The 16,079-nt window shown below is 39.2% G+C and overlaps 2 protein-coding genes across 3 annotated transcripts in view; one reads left to right on the plus strand and one right to left on the minus strand.

Moving 5' to 3' along the window:
* fam102bb (family with sequence similarity 102 member Bb) overlaps positions 1 to 14,491 on the plus strand; it is a gene marked incomplete in the record, with an annotated part of 21,817 nt that extends 7,326 nt beyond the window's left edge. The window contains 9 exon segments of one of the 2 annotated variants that reach the window (XM_042220687.1): positions 1,269 to 1,298; positions 1,738 to 1,854; positions 2,216 to 2,262; positions 2,866 to 2,960; positions 6,728 to 6,826; positions 7,762 to 7,990; positions 9,383 to 9,519; positions 10,074 to 10,143; positions 11,809 to 14,491. In XM_042220687.1, the coding sequence (XP_042076621.1) occupies positions 1,269 to 1,298; positions 1,738 to 1,854; positions 2,216 to 2,262; positions 2,866 to 2,960; positions 6,728 to 6,826; positions 7,762 to 7,990; positions 9,383 to 9,519; positions 10,074 to 10,143; positions 11,809 to 11,851 (867 nt within the window). 2 annotated transcript variants of the gene reach the window in all.
* Positions 14,492 to 14,494: 3 nt separating this feature from the next.
* Positions 14,495 to 16,079, minus strand: part of henmt1 (HEN methyltransferase 1) — an 8,428-nt gene continuing 6,843 nt past the window's right edge. The window contains exon 9 of the mRNA XM_005923899.3: positions 14,495 to 14,722. Within this exon, the coding sequence (XP_005923961.1) occupies positions 14,613 to 14,722 (110 nt within the window). The 3' untranslated portion in view covers positions 14,495 to 14,612. The remainder of the gene's footprint in view (positions 14,723 to 16,079) is intronic.

A 16,079-nucleotide genomic window follows, 5' to 3' on the forward strand; every position in this document is an offset into this window, starting at 1 on the left:
AAGTGTACCTCTGGTGCAAATTACTGACCTCTGTCATCATTTTAGGTGGGGGAACTTGCACAATCGGTGGCTGACTAAATACTTTTTTGCCCCACTGTATGTTTGAAAAAGCTGCTTCAGGAGTTTGGTTTGGGGTTTTTTGGCTTTTCCTCCAAATAAGCTATTTTTCTGGCCCCACACAAGTTACACTGTCTACACTAAGTTTGTGCAACGTTACAAGGCACTACAGCTTCATTAACAACCCAATGTCTCTGGCTCTTTGGCTCAGAGTACTACACAAAAGTTGTGCAAACTCCTGTAACGGACACGGTAAGCTAAGGAAACTAATTTACTTGAGCTTTACTAGAGTAACTAGTACATGTACATATACTCCCTATCACACAGTGTACACTGTCAGTGATCTCTAATCTAGTTTGTTTATTATTATGTATACCTGCCCAAAGACTGCAGATAGAAATCGGCTAGTATCTAAATCTGGTCAAAATCCAATTTTTTTTTTTCTTATGAGATCAGTATTTTTGTGCATTGTCCCTGACAAATAAAGAATAAAACACAAAAAAAGTGTTTTCCCCAGTTCAGCTGGTGAATGGCTGTTTTCTTGCAGGACAATCACAATCTCCTAGATAACCATCTCCAATAGATCTAGTCTCTGGCTGTGAGCATGCATGTTTTCATGCTCACTATTGCACAAAGAGGAATTGTTGGCTTAGTTTCTATATTTGTAATATTTTGAGTTTACCATGTGACGTTCCCTGAGGTGACATATGATCTCATGCAATATAAACTAAAATCCAATTCAACTGAATCTGAAAGCTATTTCTGATGTGTTTCTCCCTTTGTTTTAGGAGACTCACAATATTAAGTAGTCAGATAATCCCCATGTTTCCTACATGGGTGCTTCCTTTTTACCAATGTAATTGTTTTTCTTTTCATGTTGTTGAAAATTTCCCATCACAGCTATTTGGATGCAACTTTGAAAGTTTTCTGGTGATAAGAACATTGTGTTTAACAACTGTAAAGTTTTACCTTACCTTTATCCCCTCAGCCTTTTACTTTAGCTTTTAATTATTATACCTTTTTTAAATTACAGTATCAGGAATGTAGAGAATAAACTGATGTTTTTAATTTAGTGTTTCCCCCACAAAAAAATTCAAGGATCAGTTCAATATAAAACATTAGCATGACAGCTGGAGATAACTTATGGAACCTTTTTTTTTAACAGTATCAAGTCATTTTATTAATGTTATGTTTTTGCTTGTCTTATGCAGGAGCTGAAGGGTGGAAAGGCATACGCAAAGGTAACTCATTACAGGTTTACGATGCGCTACCCCTGTCCTCTGAGCTGAACCTCCAGGTCACCCAGATTTTACAGTAATCAGCCATATTGAAGTAGCTAGCCTTGTGAGCATGTAGCAAACAGATGGCCTTCACTGCCTGCAGGTTGGCTCATTATGTTATGCCTTTTCTATTTAGTTGAAAGTAATTATTTAATGAGCAAACTAAACCCTATTATTATACATACTTAAGTAGGTATCCCTTTCCTAGCTTATCATTTGAAGAAAAAGTGAACTGTAAGATTTGCTGATATTGTTTTATTCAAGTTTGTCTCCTGTCCTTCTTGGTGTCATTTTCCACCCAGAGTTTGTCATATTGCTGACTGGGAAAAAGAGCCGTCTCCTCAGGGGCAAATAACAAAACACAAAGGTTACCCTGTGTCATTCTTTCTTTCTCCTTCAGCTTGGTTTTGCAGATCTGAATTTAGCAGAGTTTGCCGGCTCAGGGAATACAACCCGCAGATGTCTGCTGGAAGGCTACGATACCAAAAATACTCGTCAGGATAACTCCATTCTCAAGGTAACACAGTCGCACCCGCAGCAGTCTGATGTGACTTCAGTGACACAAGTGCGGTGTTTTTCCTAAACTCAGAGAATCACACTGGAAAGGTTTTTGCATAAATGTTGCTAGCAAAGATGAGTCGTTCAGTGGAGCCAGAAATAATCCATGGCCATAGATGAGAGGTGTCACCTGTGGGAAATAAAAAGGATCGTGCAGATTCATGCAGGCCCACAGTCGTTATTTGCTGTTTTTCATGACCCCTCAATCAGTGAGCACATTTTTGCTGACTCCAAAGCTAAAGTGGGCAACTTTTCTGAAGTTGGCCAAGTTGAATGGAAGTAAAACCCAAGCTACTTTTTTTTTTTCTTTCTCTCCACAGGTTATCATCAGTACACAGCTCATGTCGGGGGATCCCTGTTTTAAAACGTGAGTTAAGGCAATTTTTTGTACGTCTCTGCAGAGTCTGAGCAGAGATTGTTGACTGAAAAATGTTTAAACTGGAAAGTCATTTAAATCCAATCGTTTTCAGACTAAAACGCTAATCATGCTCTTTTGTGAGCTGTGCTTATCTGGATTTGTGGATAATACAGCTAGGACAACAAAACCGACCCAATGACCTTTCCTGCACCGTAACTTAAAACCTCTTTGTTCTCTCAAAACGGCTACATTTGATGCACCGGCGCTGTTGCTTGTGCTCTGTCTTTACAGGTATTATTATTTCCTCAGTTATTCAGTGTCATATGACTAAATTAAATTATTACCACAGCTCTAGCTGTGTGCGTACTACTTACAGGTTTAAACATTGAGACTTAAAGGTTTCTCTGGATACAGGATTTTGCTACTCTGAAGTGACTGTGAGCTTAAGCTGTCATTATTTAAAGCATTGAGTAATAGCTTGTACATAATGTGTTATATTGTATTTTCTAATCCTTTAGCAGTTTTGTCTTTTTGTCTTTGCTTAGGGTTTAGTTGATGCATTTAAGTATTGGAGTAGAACATAAAGGCCAGTTGTTTTGCCTCTGTCATCAGGCCTCCCTGCACAGCAACAATGATCGCGATCCAGGGTGATACAGAGAGCCTCCTGGAAGAGAGGAAGGGAGGGGATTCACAGAAAGGCTGTTCCGGTGAGGCCGATCACGCTACATTACACTCCTCTTCTCTGCTTCATCTTCTCATTGGCTTTGCCAAACATTTGCCGGCACCTGACAGATCGTACTTCATCACAAGCTGAGAATTTCTTCTTTCAGAGTTTAGCTCCACTTCTATGTTTCAGTTGTTATTATTATCTAAGATCGTGCAGCCACTCCTGTCTGCTCTGTCAGCAGGGATTTAAGTTCTCAGTTAGTACAACCGATTTCCATCAGTTGGAGTCGTGAACGATCACTCGTGAGATTAGCACTGATCTGGAGGAGGAAAAGTTGTTATCAACAGACTGACAAAAATGAGCATTGACAACCTGGTTTTCTCAGCAAAAACAAAACTAAGAATGAATGTATGAATAAGTAAATGTAATATTTAATCAACTAAAGTAAACAACTAATACAAATAAAAGAAGAGTATTCGAGATGGACAAATGAAAGTGTTTTAAAGCAAAGTGATGAAAGTTTTATTCAGTAAAGGTTTTCCTCCACTGCTCAGAATTTATTTTCTTCAGCAGATTTATCTGCTTGGCTTGATGTACCACCATTAAAGGCTCCTTTTATTTGACTTTCACCCATTCTGGGTTCAAACTGATCAAAACGTAATACAGTGCGCTACAAATAATAGTCTCCATGCCAGCAGAAGCAAATGTTTCTAAAGATATTGAATCACTTCCGGGATAAATAATTTTGCTTCATTTTGATGTATTCCTGGGAAATTGTGTCAAATTAATATATTAATGTTTTTCACTCATTTAGTGTCGTCTCTCGAGCTGAACCCAGACAGGAAACATGATTATGAAGGAATGAATAGGTGACAAATTCATGTTCTGAATGAGTCGCTGCTTTATAGTTGAGAAAACAGGAAGCTATGCAAATGATAAAACCAGGTCAGGAGTAGAGACAGAGCAGCTCTGTTTGATCTAATAAAATTTGGAAATGAAAATGTCAAACAGAGTTACTGTAGAGAGCCCATCTGTGTTGCCACAGAGCAGAACAACCTGCAGACCCAGCTTTCTTTTATAAACCACCATAGAATGACACCTGTAACAAAAGTAACACACAAACCTTTACTAGCTTTGACCTGTGAGTTACCTGTGATCTAGTGAAGTGTTTGATAACTTAATTCATTTTAATATGCTTTTGTCTGGCTCTTTGTCTTTTAATGCTGCTGTCACACCAACGAAAACAGTAACACAAGCAAAAAGATTGTGACTGTCTGCAATATACTTGCAATTGTGTTGCCTTTAGAATAGCTGCTGTGAAGATGAGGGTTGGGTCACTTACCAGTTGTTGCAACTTTGGTACATCAATCTGCAATCAGTCTGCTATAAGTTTGCAATAGAATGGGGTCAAGTTGTCAATTATGTGGAACCTGTTTGTGATAATATAGCAAATAACTGTGATAATATCGTGTCATATTACAAATCTGTTGCTGTCTACATGCACAGTCCAGCCAGAACCTCATAGGTCTAAAACAGAAATTCCTTCGCAACTGCTGGCTTTGCTGCAGGACAGCAATTAGCGTGCAGAATCACATTTGTTTTATAGAAAACAACCAGTTGACGGTACAGACGAGTTGCTCTGATCAGTGCAGACAGACTCGGATTGATTGCAACGTGTTGGAAATCTGTCTGCATTTATAAATGAGACTATGATTATTTGCAAACATTTGACAGGCTGTCTGAGCATTATTGCAGTCACTTCAAGTCAAACTGTAGTTGTTGGAGACAAGTCGGCTCCCACCAAATGACCTAGTTGAAAATGGATGCCCTGACCGCTTGCAATCAGTTGTCAAAAAGTAAAAGAATCCAGTGCAGTCACAAGGCAACGGTGGATTCTAGTCACAAGAAGGTTGCTGTCCTATTTTTAGTCTTTTTATTTATCTATTTAAAATATAACCTTTTATTTATGAGGAAGTCTCTTGAGATTAGTCTTTTTCTCAGGGGAGACCTGGCAGAGCAGGCACTCAGCGCTAGTGTGACACAGCCTGAAGTGTAAAATAACATTATTTCTATTGAGATTTCTTATCTTTCAACTAACATTAATCTACATTTGAATGCTACAGATTTTTTAAAGAGAGACCTTCATCTGTGATGAGTTTTCATCCCTTGTAGATGGTGAATGTGACCGGGCCTTTTGGAGGGGGCTGTAATTGATGTGTCAAGTTCCTGCTAATCTGGTTTAGATTTATACAGGAAGATCATGGAGAGCTTCCAGGAGCTTCCCAGCATTGTAGCTTGTAAGATAAAGGCAGAAGCTAAAATTTATTTCAGTTAGGGGCAATCTGTAGCCCACGCTGTACTGTTCTGTGTAGCTGACAAAGCTAAAAGATAATAAAAACAAAGTGTTCATGAGTAGGTCATCATAATCTTAACAGTTATGTTTTTAGCTGTCATTAGTGTCACGCGTCGCTGCTGATATTCATTTGTCAAACTGCAGACTGTCCTGTCTGATTTTTCCTGTATTATAGACGCCATAACTCCTACTGTACTTTGCTCCCATCCCCTACTACAAAAACCATTTCTCTTGAAGATTTCTCTTTCAGCGCCTTCTTCACTCTCTTATTCAGTATGTGTGTTCATGTGTGAACGCATTGCTGTGTTTAATGCTTGTTCTTCCTGGAAGCTTCAGAGAGTAGCAGAGCTCTTTCATGTATAATTTAAACTAGCTTTCTTTTAGATGAACCCCAATCTGCTCTAACCCAGGGGGCTTTTACATGCTTAAAAATAGGACTTTTGTGCTAGTCTTTCTGGTACGGGTTGTGTGTTTGCATGTGCAATGCACTTGATGGCATTCCCAACATGCCTTAGCGGTGCATCCCCATGTTTCGTATATGTGCAAGATGCGCCAGTTCAAGTCCTGTATGAGAGTCTTTGATCATGTTTTGTTGGTGGATATTTGTCCAGCAGAGATAATCTACACAAACCTGTTGTTGTGTCATTTAAAAAATTTTAGGAGAGGTGTAAGAAGTCTGTATGTTTTGGACAAGCTGCTGTTTCTGGCTGTGATCACCGTGGATTGGTGCAGTGCAGAAGGGAATTCCTGGAGTTAAAAGAAAAGAAGAAGAAGAAAGAAAAACTAGCTGTGAGGTCATTGTGACCACCTCCCCTTATGTGTCTCTGGTTGTTATCCCCCTCTATTTAGTCTATTTTCTGCTGTGTTGCTGAGGCTGCTGAGACCTTCCCACAGACATTTGAACTCTGAAATGTTATTGCTTTTTGGCAGCTCCAACTTTTTGCCCATTTGACATTAAAACTGTGGCACGTGTTTTTCTTTCTTTTTTTTTCTTTAAAGGCTTAAATTCAAAGAATTGTTATCCAAGCTGTCAACTAGCATCCAGCTTTGCCCTTCTGATGATATATTTTCAGAGATTTTATGCATTGCAGACCATCTTTTTGGTCGCAGAACTAACTTGAGCTCTTTTCAGATGGAAATATGTTTGTTTTCGTCTGAGCAGAAGTGACTCTGTCCCTGCACATGCCAACTGTGGCCACTGGCTCATTAACTCAGAGATAGTGAATTATTTCACTCTAGATACGCATGAATATATTTCCAGCTTCCACTACCTACTTTCACTTTGAATACTATACATAAATGTTAGTCCACAGCATGGGCTTATCTGAAGGCAGTTTCTTTATTTTATTATTTTTTACAGGATGCTTCATAGAAGCTGTACGTGCATGTTTTTCACTCAAATCCACATCCAACATCTGGGTCTGTACTTTTTTTTTTTTTTTTTAATCCAGCAGAGAATCGGGAAGGGAAGTGCCCTGTTGTGTCAGATGACCCTGGTGGCTGCTGCCACTCCCGAACTTCCAGCTACGCCAGCCAACAGTCAAAACTCTCAGGTAAGGGTATAAAATGTAAACCGTTTTTTGTTTTGTTTTGTTTTTGTCGTTATCATCTACTGTTGTTCATATTTTGCTTTAGAGATAGTCTATGTATGTATCCAAGCTAGCAGCGAGTAGTAGAAATAAAACATAATGCTAATTTTTTTTGTTCGCCCGCAATCAATTGTACTTTAAATAATAGGAGTGCAAGGTCAAAATGAGAAAACAAGGCCTTTGGATTGAGGAGGAGGGAAAGAATAAAATCATATTCCAGTGACACTCCAGCAGCGCAGTTCAGAGCCAGGGCTCGAGTTTCCATTGCAGGCAGATCGGATAACAGTAATAAAAGATCAGAGGAAGTGAAGAGATGCACCGAGCTCAGCTCTAATGACCTGCTCATATAGAATTTAAAAATATATTTCCTTCCATGTGAAATGGTTGATAGATTTATTCAAACCTCTCATTAGTGTGTGGGAAGTGACCTGATGCCCGAGATCTCTTCTTGCTTTAGCTGGCTTCCCGCAGACATGAACAGCATGAGTGTGGGTGTCACGTGAACGGCTAAATCATTTAGTCCAGAGCAAGTTACAAATCTGCTGCACAGTGCATTCAAAAGAACAAAAACTCTGTATGCACTTGATATGGATTGATTCATTTATGAGCTTAAATAAGTCATTTGTCTCCAGTTAGTAATGAAAATATTGGACTTGTGTGGGTACGTATCAATTGCTCTTTATTAGTGTTGCAATGCAGATTTAACCCATGTGCTATATTAGGAATATATATCTGCAGCAGGTCTTTGAAGTGCTACAAAACACTGGTGCAGGATTTGTATCCATATGATGCATTTAAGGGGAATTGTAAACAGAAAATTGTACCTGTTACAATCTCTGAGCTTATCAAGTAAAATACTGGTGCTGTATGTTAATACAGTCACTGCCCATGTCTCTCAGGCTATAGCACCGGTCACTCCCGCTCCTCCAGCATGTCAGAGTTCAGCCACCGGAGAAATCATTCAGTAGGCAGCGCTTCAACAGGTATTGGTAGCATCCCGGAGCCCAGTGAAGACAGAGAATCCAGAACCTGTCCGGCTTTGCCTGAGCACCCAACCTCCTCAGCAGCTTCCGGCAATGCTCCGGGCACACCAGTGCGGAGTGCATCCTCCTGTGAACGGCTCAACAGGTAAACCGGTTAAAGCTGCAGACTGAAATTATTTATTTATGCAGTGTGTACTAAAAGTATACACAAATGTTTCTTTATCATATTTGATGAGCGAATCCAGTTAGCATGTCAAACGTGGTAGGCTTTTATGGTAGGAGTTATACTTAATACCCCTGAGACCAGTGTCATGTTTCAGGAAGCAGCTGTCAGAGTAGAAGAGCTTTGGAGGAAGTGTATTTGTGGTTTCATTATGTGAGCTTTTATTCTTTGAAAGACTCTCATTGTGTTTATGGGATCTAAAAATGTCCAACCATGAGCAGAGGAGTATTCCTGGGGGCTAGTTTTACATGCAGCTTAGGATGCGTTTTGTAGGAATAGTTAAGCATTTATGGGAATTTACTTATCAGTTTTCTTGCAGAGACTTGATAAGGAGAATATCATATCTGCACCTCTAAATAAACTACCATTCTGCCCTGTTGCTAAGATACCTCACTGTGACAAGAAAAAGACAGGAAGTATTGTCATGCTTCTGTCCTCTGCAAAATGGCACGTTTAGTCTTTTTTTTTTTTTTTTTTTTTTTTTGCAAGGATGAAATGAATGATAATTAATGTGTGAATTGTTGTTAACAAAGGGTGCTCCAAGTACATGTGGTGACAGGATAGCTTTTTCCTGTTACGTTGTTGCTAACCTAACCACATATTTACTTTTCTGACATGCAGCTGTAAGTAAATTTATCAAACTCAGGAAGCAGGAAATGATTGAGCTTCCTACACTTACGAATCGAGTGATTTAAAAACTCAAACCTTTTGCCAGAAAACAGTCAATACAGATAAGATGTCCACAAAATTACAATGCATACGTGACTACCATGCTAACCTTGATAATAATCTTAATAAGCAGTGTTCACCTAGTTGATCACAGATGTTTTCAGTATTAACCACATTACCAGCAAGTTACATTAACAGATGAGCAGAGAGGGGTAGTCAGAAGGCACACTGCACTAGCAGCAGCAGTTCTAGTGCTCTTCACTATACGTTCAGACACAGTCATGACCTTTTAGATCAGTTGAGTTCTAAATAATTTGCCTCGTCACTGTATTTACAAGTAATATTTTAAAACCTTTTATTATAATGCATAAAAAATGTACTTCACTTTACATTTATGGTGATTAAAACACACGCCACTAGTGTTGAAAACTGGATGAATTACAATGGACGTAATGTAAGTGATTGAAACAGTAGTTGAAACACTGTATAGTTTTGACTGGGTAAGCAGAAGTAAGCAGGTTGATCACTCCACTTCATTAGCACAAAATGAAATGTGAAGTACAGGAAGCAAAACTTCAGTTTGACTCTGCAGTAAAAGCAGCTGTCCTCAAACACTCCAGACGCTCTTGTGTATTCTCCCCTCAGACACCCAGTGAAACAGGACTCCATGGAGTCTCAGCTGAAGAGAATGGACGACACTCGGGTGGATGCTGACGATGTTGTGGAAAAGATTCTCCAGAGTCAGGACTTTACACCCGGCCTACTGGACTCAAGTGCTGAGGGTATGACATGTCCACTTTTTTGTTTTTTGTTTGCAGTTGTTGTTTTTCTTTTCTTATCCTTACACTAAAATGACATAAACACGAGCTATGGGACCTTTCCTTTTAAACTGGTCTCTTAGATAAAGAATAAGTTGTCAGTTTCAAAACTTGCATCTCTGTGAAATATATAAATGAAGAAAATCTTCACAGGCAGAAGCAAGTAGTATCTGATGGATCTACAGAGATTTCAGCTTAATGAATAACTAAAATAGATGAATCAATACAAAACAAAACAATGGGATTCATCCCAATTCTAGGTTACTACTGCATGTGTTTAATGCACGGCACATTTGCATATTCATTTCCCACGAGTCAGTGTGTGTGTGTACTTTAAGGAGTGAGGCATTGTTTTCCCTTCCAAGGTCTCATCCAGCTCAAAGCTACAAATGGAAAGCTGCTGTCAATAGATGATTATTTTTAGGTTGCCTAGCAACTGGCTGCTCGTCATGACAAGAATTATACAGGAGGATGTGGGTTCTCCGTGTACTGACCAAATGTTATGAACACCGTTTCAGAGGAAGGCCTGCGGCTGTTTGTTGGACCCGGGGGAAGTACAGCGCTTGGAAGTCATCACCTTCCCACCAGGTGAGCATCACAATTACCTGAAGAAAGCAAGCAAACTAGTGTAGGGATTTCTGAGGGTATGATTCCAGAGAGATGAGTGTACAAACGCGTTCCAAATTATTATGCAAATAAGATTTTAGTGTCGTAAACATTCAATCTTTTGTTTTCAGTTAAACTCATGGGTGGTATTGTGTCTCTGGGCTCTTTGGATCACTGATATCAATCTCAGACAGCTGTCATAATTAGTTTGCCAGGTGAGCCCAATAAAATGAAAACTACTTAAGATGTTCCACATCATTGAGCATGCCACAGGTTTCAAGCAATATGGGAAAGTAAAAGGATCTCTGCTGCAGAAATGTGTTGGTGCAATACCTTACACAAGGTCTGAAAACATTAGATATAATATGAAAACTTAAGCGTAACCATTGTACTGTGAAGAAACTTGTGGCTGAGTCAGAGCACAGATGGGTTTGTGCAGACTAAGGCATAGAGAGGAAGGTTTCTGCCAGACAAATTCATCAGATTCACAGAACAGCTGCTAAAATGCCATTACAAAGCAGCAAGCAGGTAATTGAAGCTGCTGGTAGTCCCGAAAACCTCCAGAGGCTTGCAGTTATGCATAAACCTACCATTTTGGCCACCACCTAACCAATACTCACAAGCAGGAATGGTTACAGTAGGCCCAGAAATACATCAAGAGTAATTTTCAAGCAGTCTTACTGAGGGGTGCAGTCCCACTCTCTGGCATTGGCAGCTATGGGAATAAAAGAAGAGAAACACATGGTGTGTGGCCCGCATCCTCCCCTGACATCAACCCTGTGGAGAACCTTTGGAACATCCTCAGGCAAAAGATCTGAGGGTGATGAGGCAGTTCACATCAAAACAGCAGCTGTGGGAGGTTATTCTGACATCTTACAAAGAAATTCAGGCAGAAACTCTCCAAAAACCTGGAAGTTCAATGGATGCAAGAATGTGAAACTTATATCAAAGAAGGGTTCCTGAGTTAACATGGAGTTTGGCCTGTTATGGTTTCAGTAAATATGACCTTATGCTGCAAATTTATCAATTTTCAGTTGTTTATAACCAATAAAATGTTTTGAAACTGTTGTGCATAATAATTTGGATCAGTGCATTTTGAGGGTTTGGTTTTGTTTGTTTGTTTGTTTGTTTTAAATTTGCAAAACCACAGCTGTCATTGGGAGGTTTGTTCAATAAAATCTGAATTGTGCTCTGACGGTTGATGACTTGAAAAGTACACTGACTGTCATTGAATCGACTATAAAGGAAAGCGACAAATATCATTTGCATAATAATTTGGAATGCAGTGTAGTGACTTCACAACAGCACAGTTGTCTCAATGTTAATGCAGACAAAAAGCTGATAGTGGTTCTTCCTAAAGTTTACAGGTTTGGTGCAGAGCAAAGGAAAGTTCTGATGACCAAAGACTTTGCAATGAAGCACTACCTGAGAGATAGAGGGGGACTGTTTTGTTTTCAATCAAACTCAATGTAACAAAACTTCTAACAACTGTCTACCAGACCAGCCTTGGAGCTCAGATGATATTTTGTACCTCCCACCCCATCTTGGTTTTATATAACACGATTTCAGTTTGGTACCTTTTGTGATAACTAATGAAGATTTAAACAAGTGTGTGATTGCCAATTCTGCCTCCTCATGTCCTCTTAGGGTTGGTGGTGGAGCGTACGAGCAGGTGGTGATTAAGCGTTAGACGTGCAGCATCTCTGATTACACCTGAAACAACTGGAAATGAGACAGTTTCCATTTCAACCTTCATTCCTACTCGATCAGCATGTGTCTGAGCTGATCACTCAGTGATCCGTCGACATTACACCAGTGCCCTTCCTGTGTTTATATCGGTTAAGATATCATTAGGAGAAAGAAGTGGACGGGTTTTATCTTAAAGAATCAATGAAAGGAGGAAACACAGTGACCAATTGTTCTAAAACACTTGTGCATCTAAATTCTGGCTCCCTGCTATCCAAACTCCAAACATCCAAAGTAAAACCAACTGAAACTTTTATGAAGTGAAAAATCTACCTTTCCTCTCCAGACGGCACAAGGATGGGAAGATCAGAACGGACTGAAAACACATCACATCCTATCAGGACATTCCTTTGGTGTTTGTTTTGGACTTCCTTTATCAAATAGGATTTAATCTCTGCTGATAAGCTGCTCAAAAAGTAGTCGTTGGCACTCCGGTGAGAATATTTTGCTATGAAAAATTGAGCTATTTGATGTGTGAATGTGTGTGAGTGTATGTGGTTATTCCTTTGTTGTGCTGGTACACCGGCCACTTTTATTAGCAGTAACGCTGTTATCTCAGTGAAGGGACACATAATCTCTTGTGAGGAATGCCACATTGGTACCCACACAGAGAAAAGAGGACAATTTCCCCAAATGTAATCACAGAGGCCCCCGTTGTCTAAATGCAGAGCTGTCAAAAATATTTAGTCAATGGTGACTTGGCTATTTAATATTTGTTTTGCTATATAAACACTGTAGAGAATTAAGACTGTGCTTTTTAACAGCTTTAACCATGTTACAATTAGGAGATGGAAACTAAACCAAAAATCACAGCATCATCAATACTGCAGCTCAATAGAAGCTGAAGCAAAAGAGCATCAAGAAAACCCCTGAAGTGAAGCTGAAACTAAATTAAAATCGGGTCATTTCCCTAATTGGCAACCTCATTCTCTAGTTTCTTCCTCTGTATAACAAAATAAGACTAAATAGTTCTTAGGGTGGAGAACTCCTCCTAACGGTAACTGGCTACAAGCAACAGTCGCAAACTAAATTTCACAGAGTTGTTGTTTTTGTTAAGTGTCTCCACACAAAAATAAAATGAGTCATATCTTCAATATCGGCAAAAAAAATATCCAACTTATCTGTTTTTCTGGATCCAGGTGAATTAATCATAACAGTGTGGCAGAAGTATGTAGTCCCAGACTGCCCTCTTTTATCTTGTTACTGCTCTTTGCATTTACATGGCAGTGAATGCAAAAAATAACAGTGGCCTCTGATGAATACTGACATGGAAGGGTATATATATATTAAAATATTCACTGTTGCAGATGTATATCTATTTGTAGCTATATCACTATGAACTGTCTGGCGGATCAGGATGCTTGCACAAGAAAGATCCTCTGACACATTAACTGTTTGACTGGTGCAGCTGTTGTACACTATGGTTTTTTTCTTTAGTTTTAAAATATAGGACAGAAAAGGATTAGTTAAGTAATTCACTGCCATGAAGGAAATCCTCAATAGCACCTGTACTTCAAAGAAAAGACCCAGAGTATTACAGTAATTGGGTGTAACGTGTATATCTGCTAGCTTCATATCAGGAGACAGGCTTGAGCACTCAGATGCACCAGAGTTTTAAAATCGTTAGTGCCATGCATGTAGACTTTCCATCTCTAGCCTCTTAGGAGAGTGAGTGCACAGTTTAGTTGAACAAGTTAGCCAAAGTACACAACAACCGTTATTACCTGGGAGCCTGTAGGTCTATGCACATTGAGAGCATTAGACACAACAGACTGTACAGCATCTAATCTTGTCTCCTGTCGTAAGCCATAGTAGAAGTAGGATCAATGCCTCTTCTAGATTAACTCTTATACATCTTGTATCAATATCTGCACAAAGTGTCATCAGTGTATGGTGTTTTAACTATACGTCAGTGTTCTGTCTTTACGTTCCCGTGCTCTGCATGACTATGGTGTCGTTTTTAGCTGTGACAAGCTTTGCAGAGCCTGACACATTGTAATGTTTTTTCCTCACTTGAGCTGTACCATCTTCTAATCCATTTCCACGCTGAAGGAGGGATGTTGCTTGCCATTTACTACGTAGGACTTAATTTCATTTGTTCGAAGAAGAGATGTCTGCATAAGCATCAGTGTATATGATATAAATGTAAATCAGTGTTATTTTGGTTTGATGTTGATCACATGTAATGAACGCAGCTGTTTTTGAATCTTTCATTGCTGATATTGTGCCATATTTTTGTTAAGATTTGTTTCTAAGAGTCTTTCACTACATATGACTGTTATGTGTATGATTTATGGTGACCGGTTGTTTTGTTTTGTAAAGTAAAAATCCCTTGTTTTACCTGTGTAAAACAGGTATGTTCATCTCGGTACCTAACATGTTGTTACAAACATGGTTGCTTCTTCTCTTCTGTGAAGCTGTTGTCTACAAAACTAAGGTGTATTCTTCTGTATAGTGATGTTCCGACACTGTCCAGTGTGTTCCCTGTTAAAGACTTGTTCTTTTGACCAACCTTTGCTTCTTTAACAAGTGTACTGGATGCTTAAAATGTCTACAGTAGAATAAAATGATTTAATGTTCACTAGCCTGTGCTTTTGTCCTTTTGATGTGTATAGACGGTGCAGTAATGACAATCTGAAGTTTTTCTCATATTTATTATGAACTCAGTAATCACACTGACATATACCTGGAAAACATCCTCCACATCAATCATTTTCCTCCCAGTCTTCCTCTTGCTCAGCACTGTGGCTGTGCAGACTGGCCTCTGGATACCCACTGTCATCCAAATTGTAGTAATCTTCCTTTTCTTCCTGGTCTGAGAATCCCAATGAAGCGTCACAATCACAAACACAGAAACATTCATGCAACGAAAACAAGAACTGCAATGACAAGCTGCATGGTTAGCTGACGATGCATGTGAGCTGTGAAGGGAAGTGAGCAAAGCACTCTGTGGTCAATGTGGCTAAAATGATTCTTGTGAGCAGTGAATACAAGTTGATGATCTCTGCAGCACAACCTCTTAGTACTGCATTTGTGTGGAAGGCTGCAATACCCTTCCACACAAATACACTTAATACTGTCACACTGCTGACACTATTGAAGTTTTAGTCAGTATGAGTTATGCAAAGGGGTGGAGAACAGTTTCTGGCCATCCATAGGATTATTTCATCGAGGCTTGACATGTGTGTTCTGACTTAATCGAGTAAGTGCAAACGTTTTGAGCCACCCTCCTTTCTCTATATTGTGCTAGGAAGATGGGAAATATGTAGAAACATACATGGAAATACGGTATATACAGTTTGTGGATTTCTAATGAGCTTTAAAATCAATATTTGGCACCTTTATTCTTCAACTTGTTATCTTTGGCATTTTTCATAGATTTAACTACAGAAAATGAGAGGAGGGCATGTTTTTGTGACTGACTGCTAATAATAAAGTGCCTAGAGATACAAATTAATAACAATTTTTGTAATTAAATTTATTAACTTAAGTTTCTTTATCAAGCTGTCTTGTTGTGCCTTTTTATTAGACAACACTGGTTCATCCCTTGAGTTAGGTGCCTTTTTGATGCTTGAATGATTCACAGTTCAGAACTTGAATGAGTGGGGGGGAAAGGAGCCAATGTCCGAAGAATAACTTTGAAAGACCGTCAGAAAGCTTGGAGAACTATTCCTCAAGACCACTTTAAAAATGTAAAAGAAAGTCTGGCTCCTTGGAAGTAAAATATAAAGAAATAAGGTGTGGCTCTGGATTTTCACACAGTACGGTACATAACACGCATCTGCTTGAGACAGCAGATTCATTTACAGAGGGTTGTTTGTCAGCACAAGACCTGAGGCTCTATTTGTGCCACATCAACTTGAGCCTCCATTAGCCTTGCTAATTGTCTGATATGCACCAGTGCATATGAGACAGGTCAATGATGAAAAACATCAGATTTTAATTTTGGACTTAAGCCAGACTCTTTTACATTCATTATTATGCAGCACGAGATGATTAGAGTCAAACTTGCATCAACGAATGAAGAAAATATTCACAGAAAAATTAACACAATCTAAAAACTAGAGATGGACCGATCCGATATTACGTATCGGTATCGGTCCGATACTGACCTAAATTACTGGATCGGATATCGGAGAAAAATAAAAAATGTAATCCGATCCATTAAATAT

The sequence above is a fragment of the Haplochromis burtoni genome, unplaced genomic scaffold (assembly GCF_018398535.1).
Source record: "Haplochromis burtoni strain Fernald_Lab_line unplaced genomic scaffold, NCSU_Asbu1 Contig_53, whole genome shotgun sequence".
NCBI lineage: Eukaryota > Metazoa > Chordata > Actinopteri > Cichliformes > Cichlidae > Haplochromis > Haplochromis burtoni.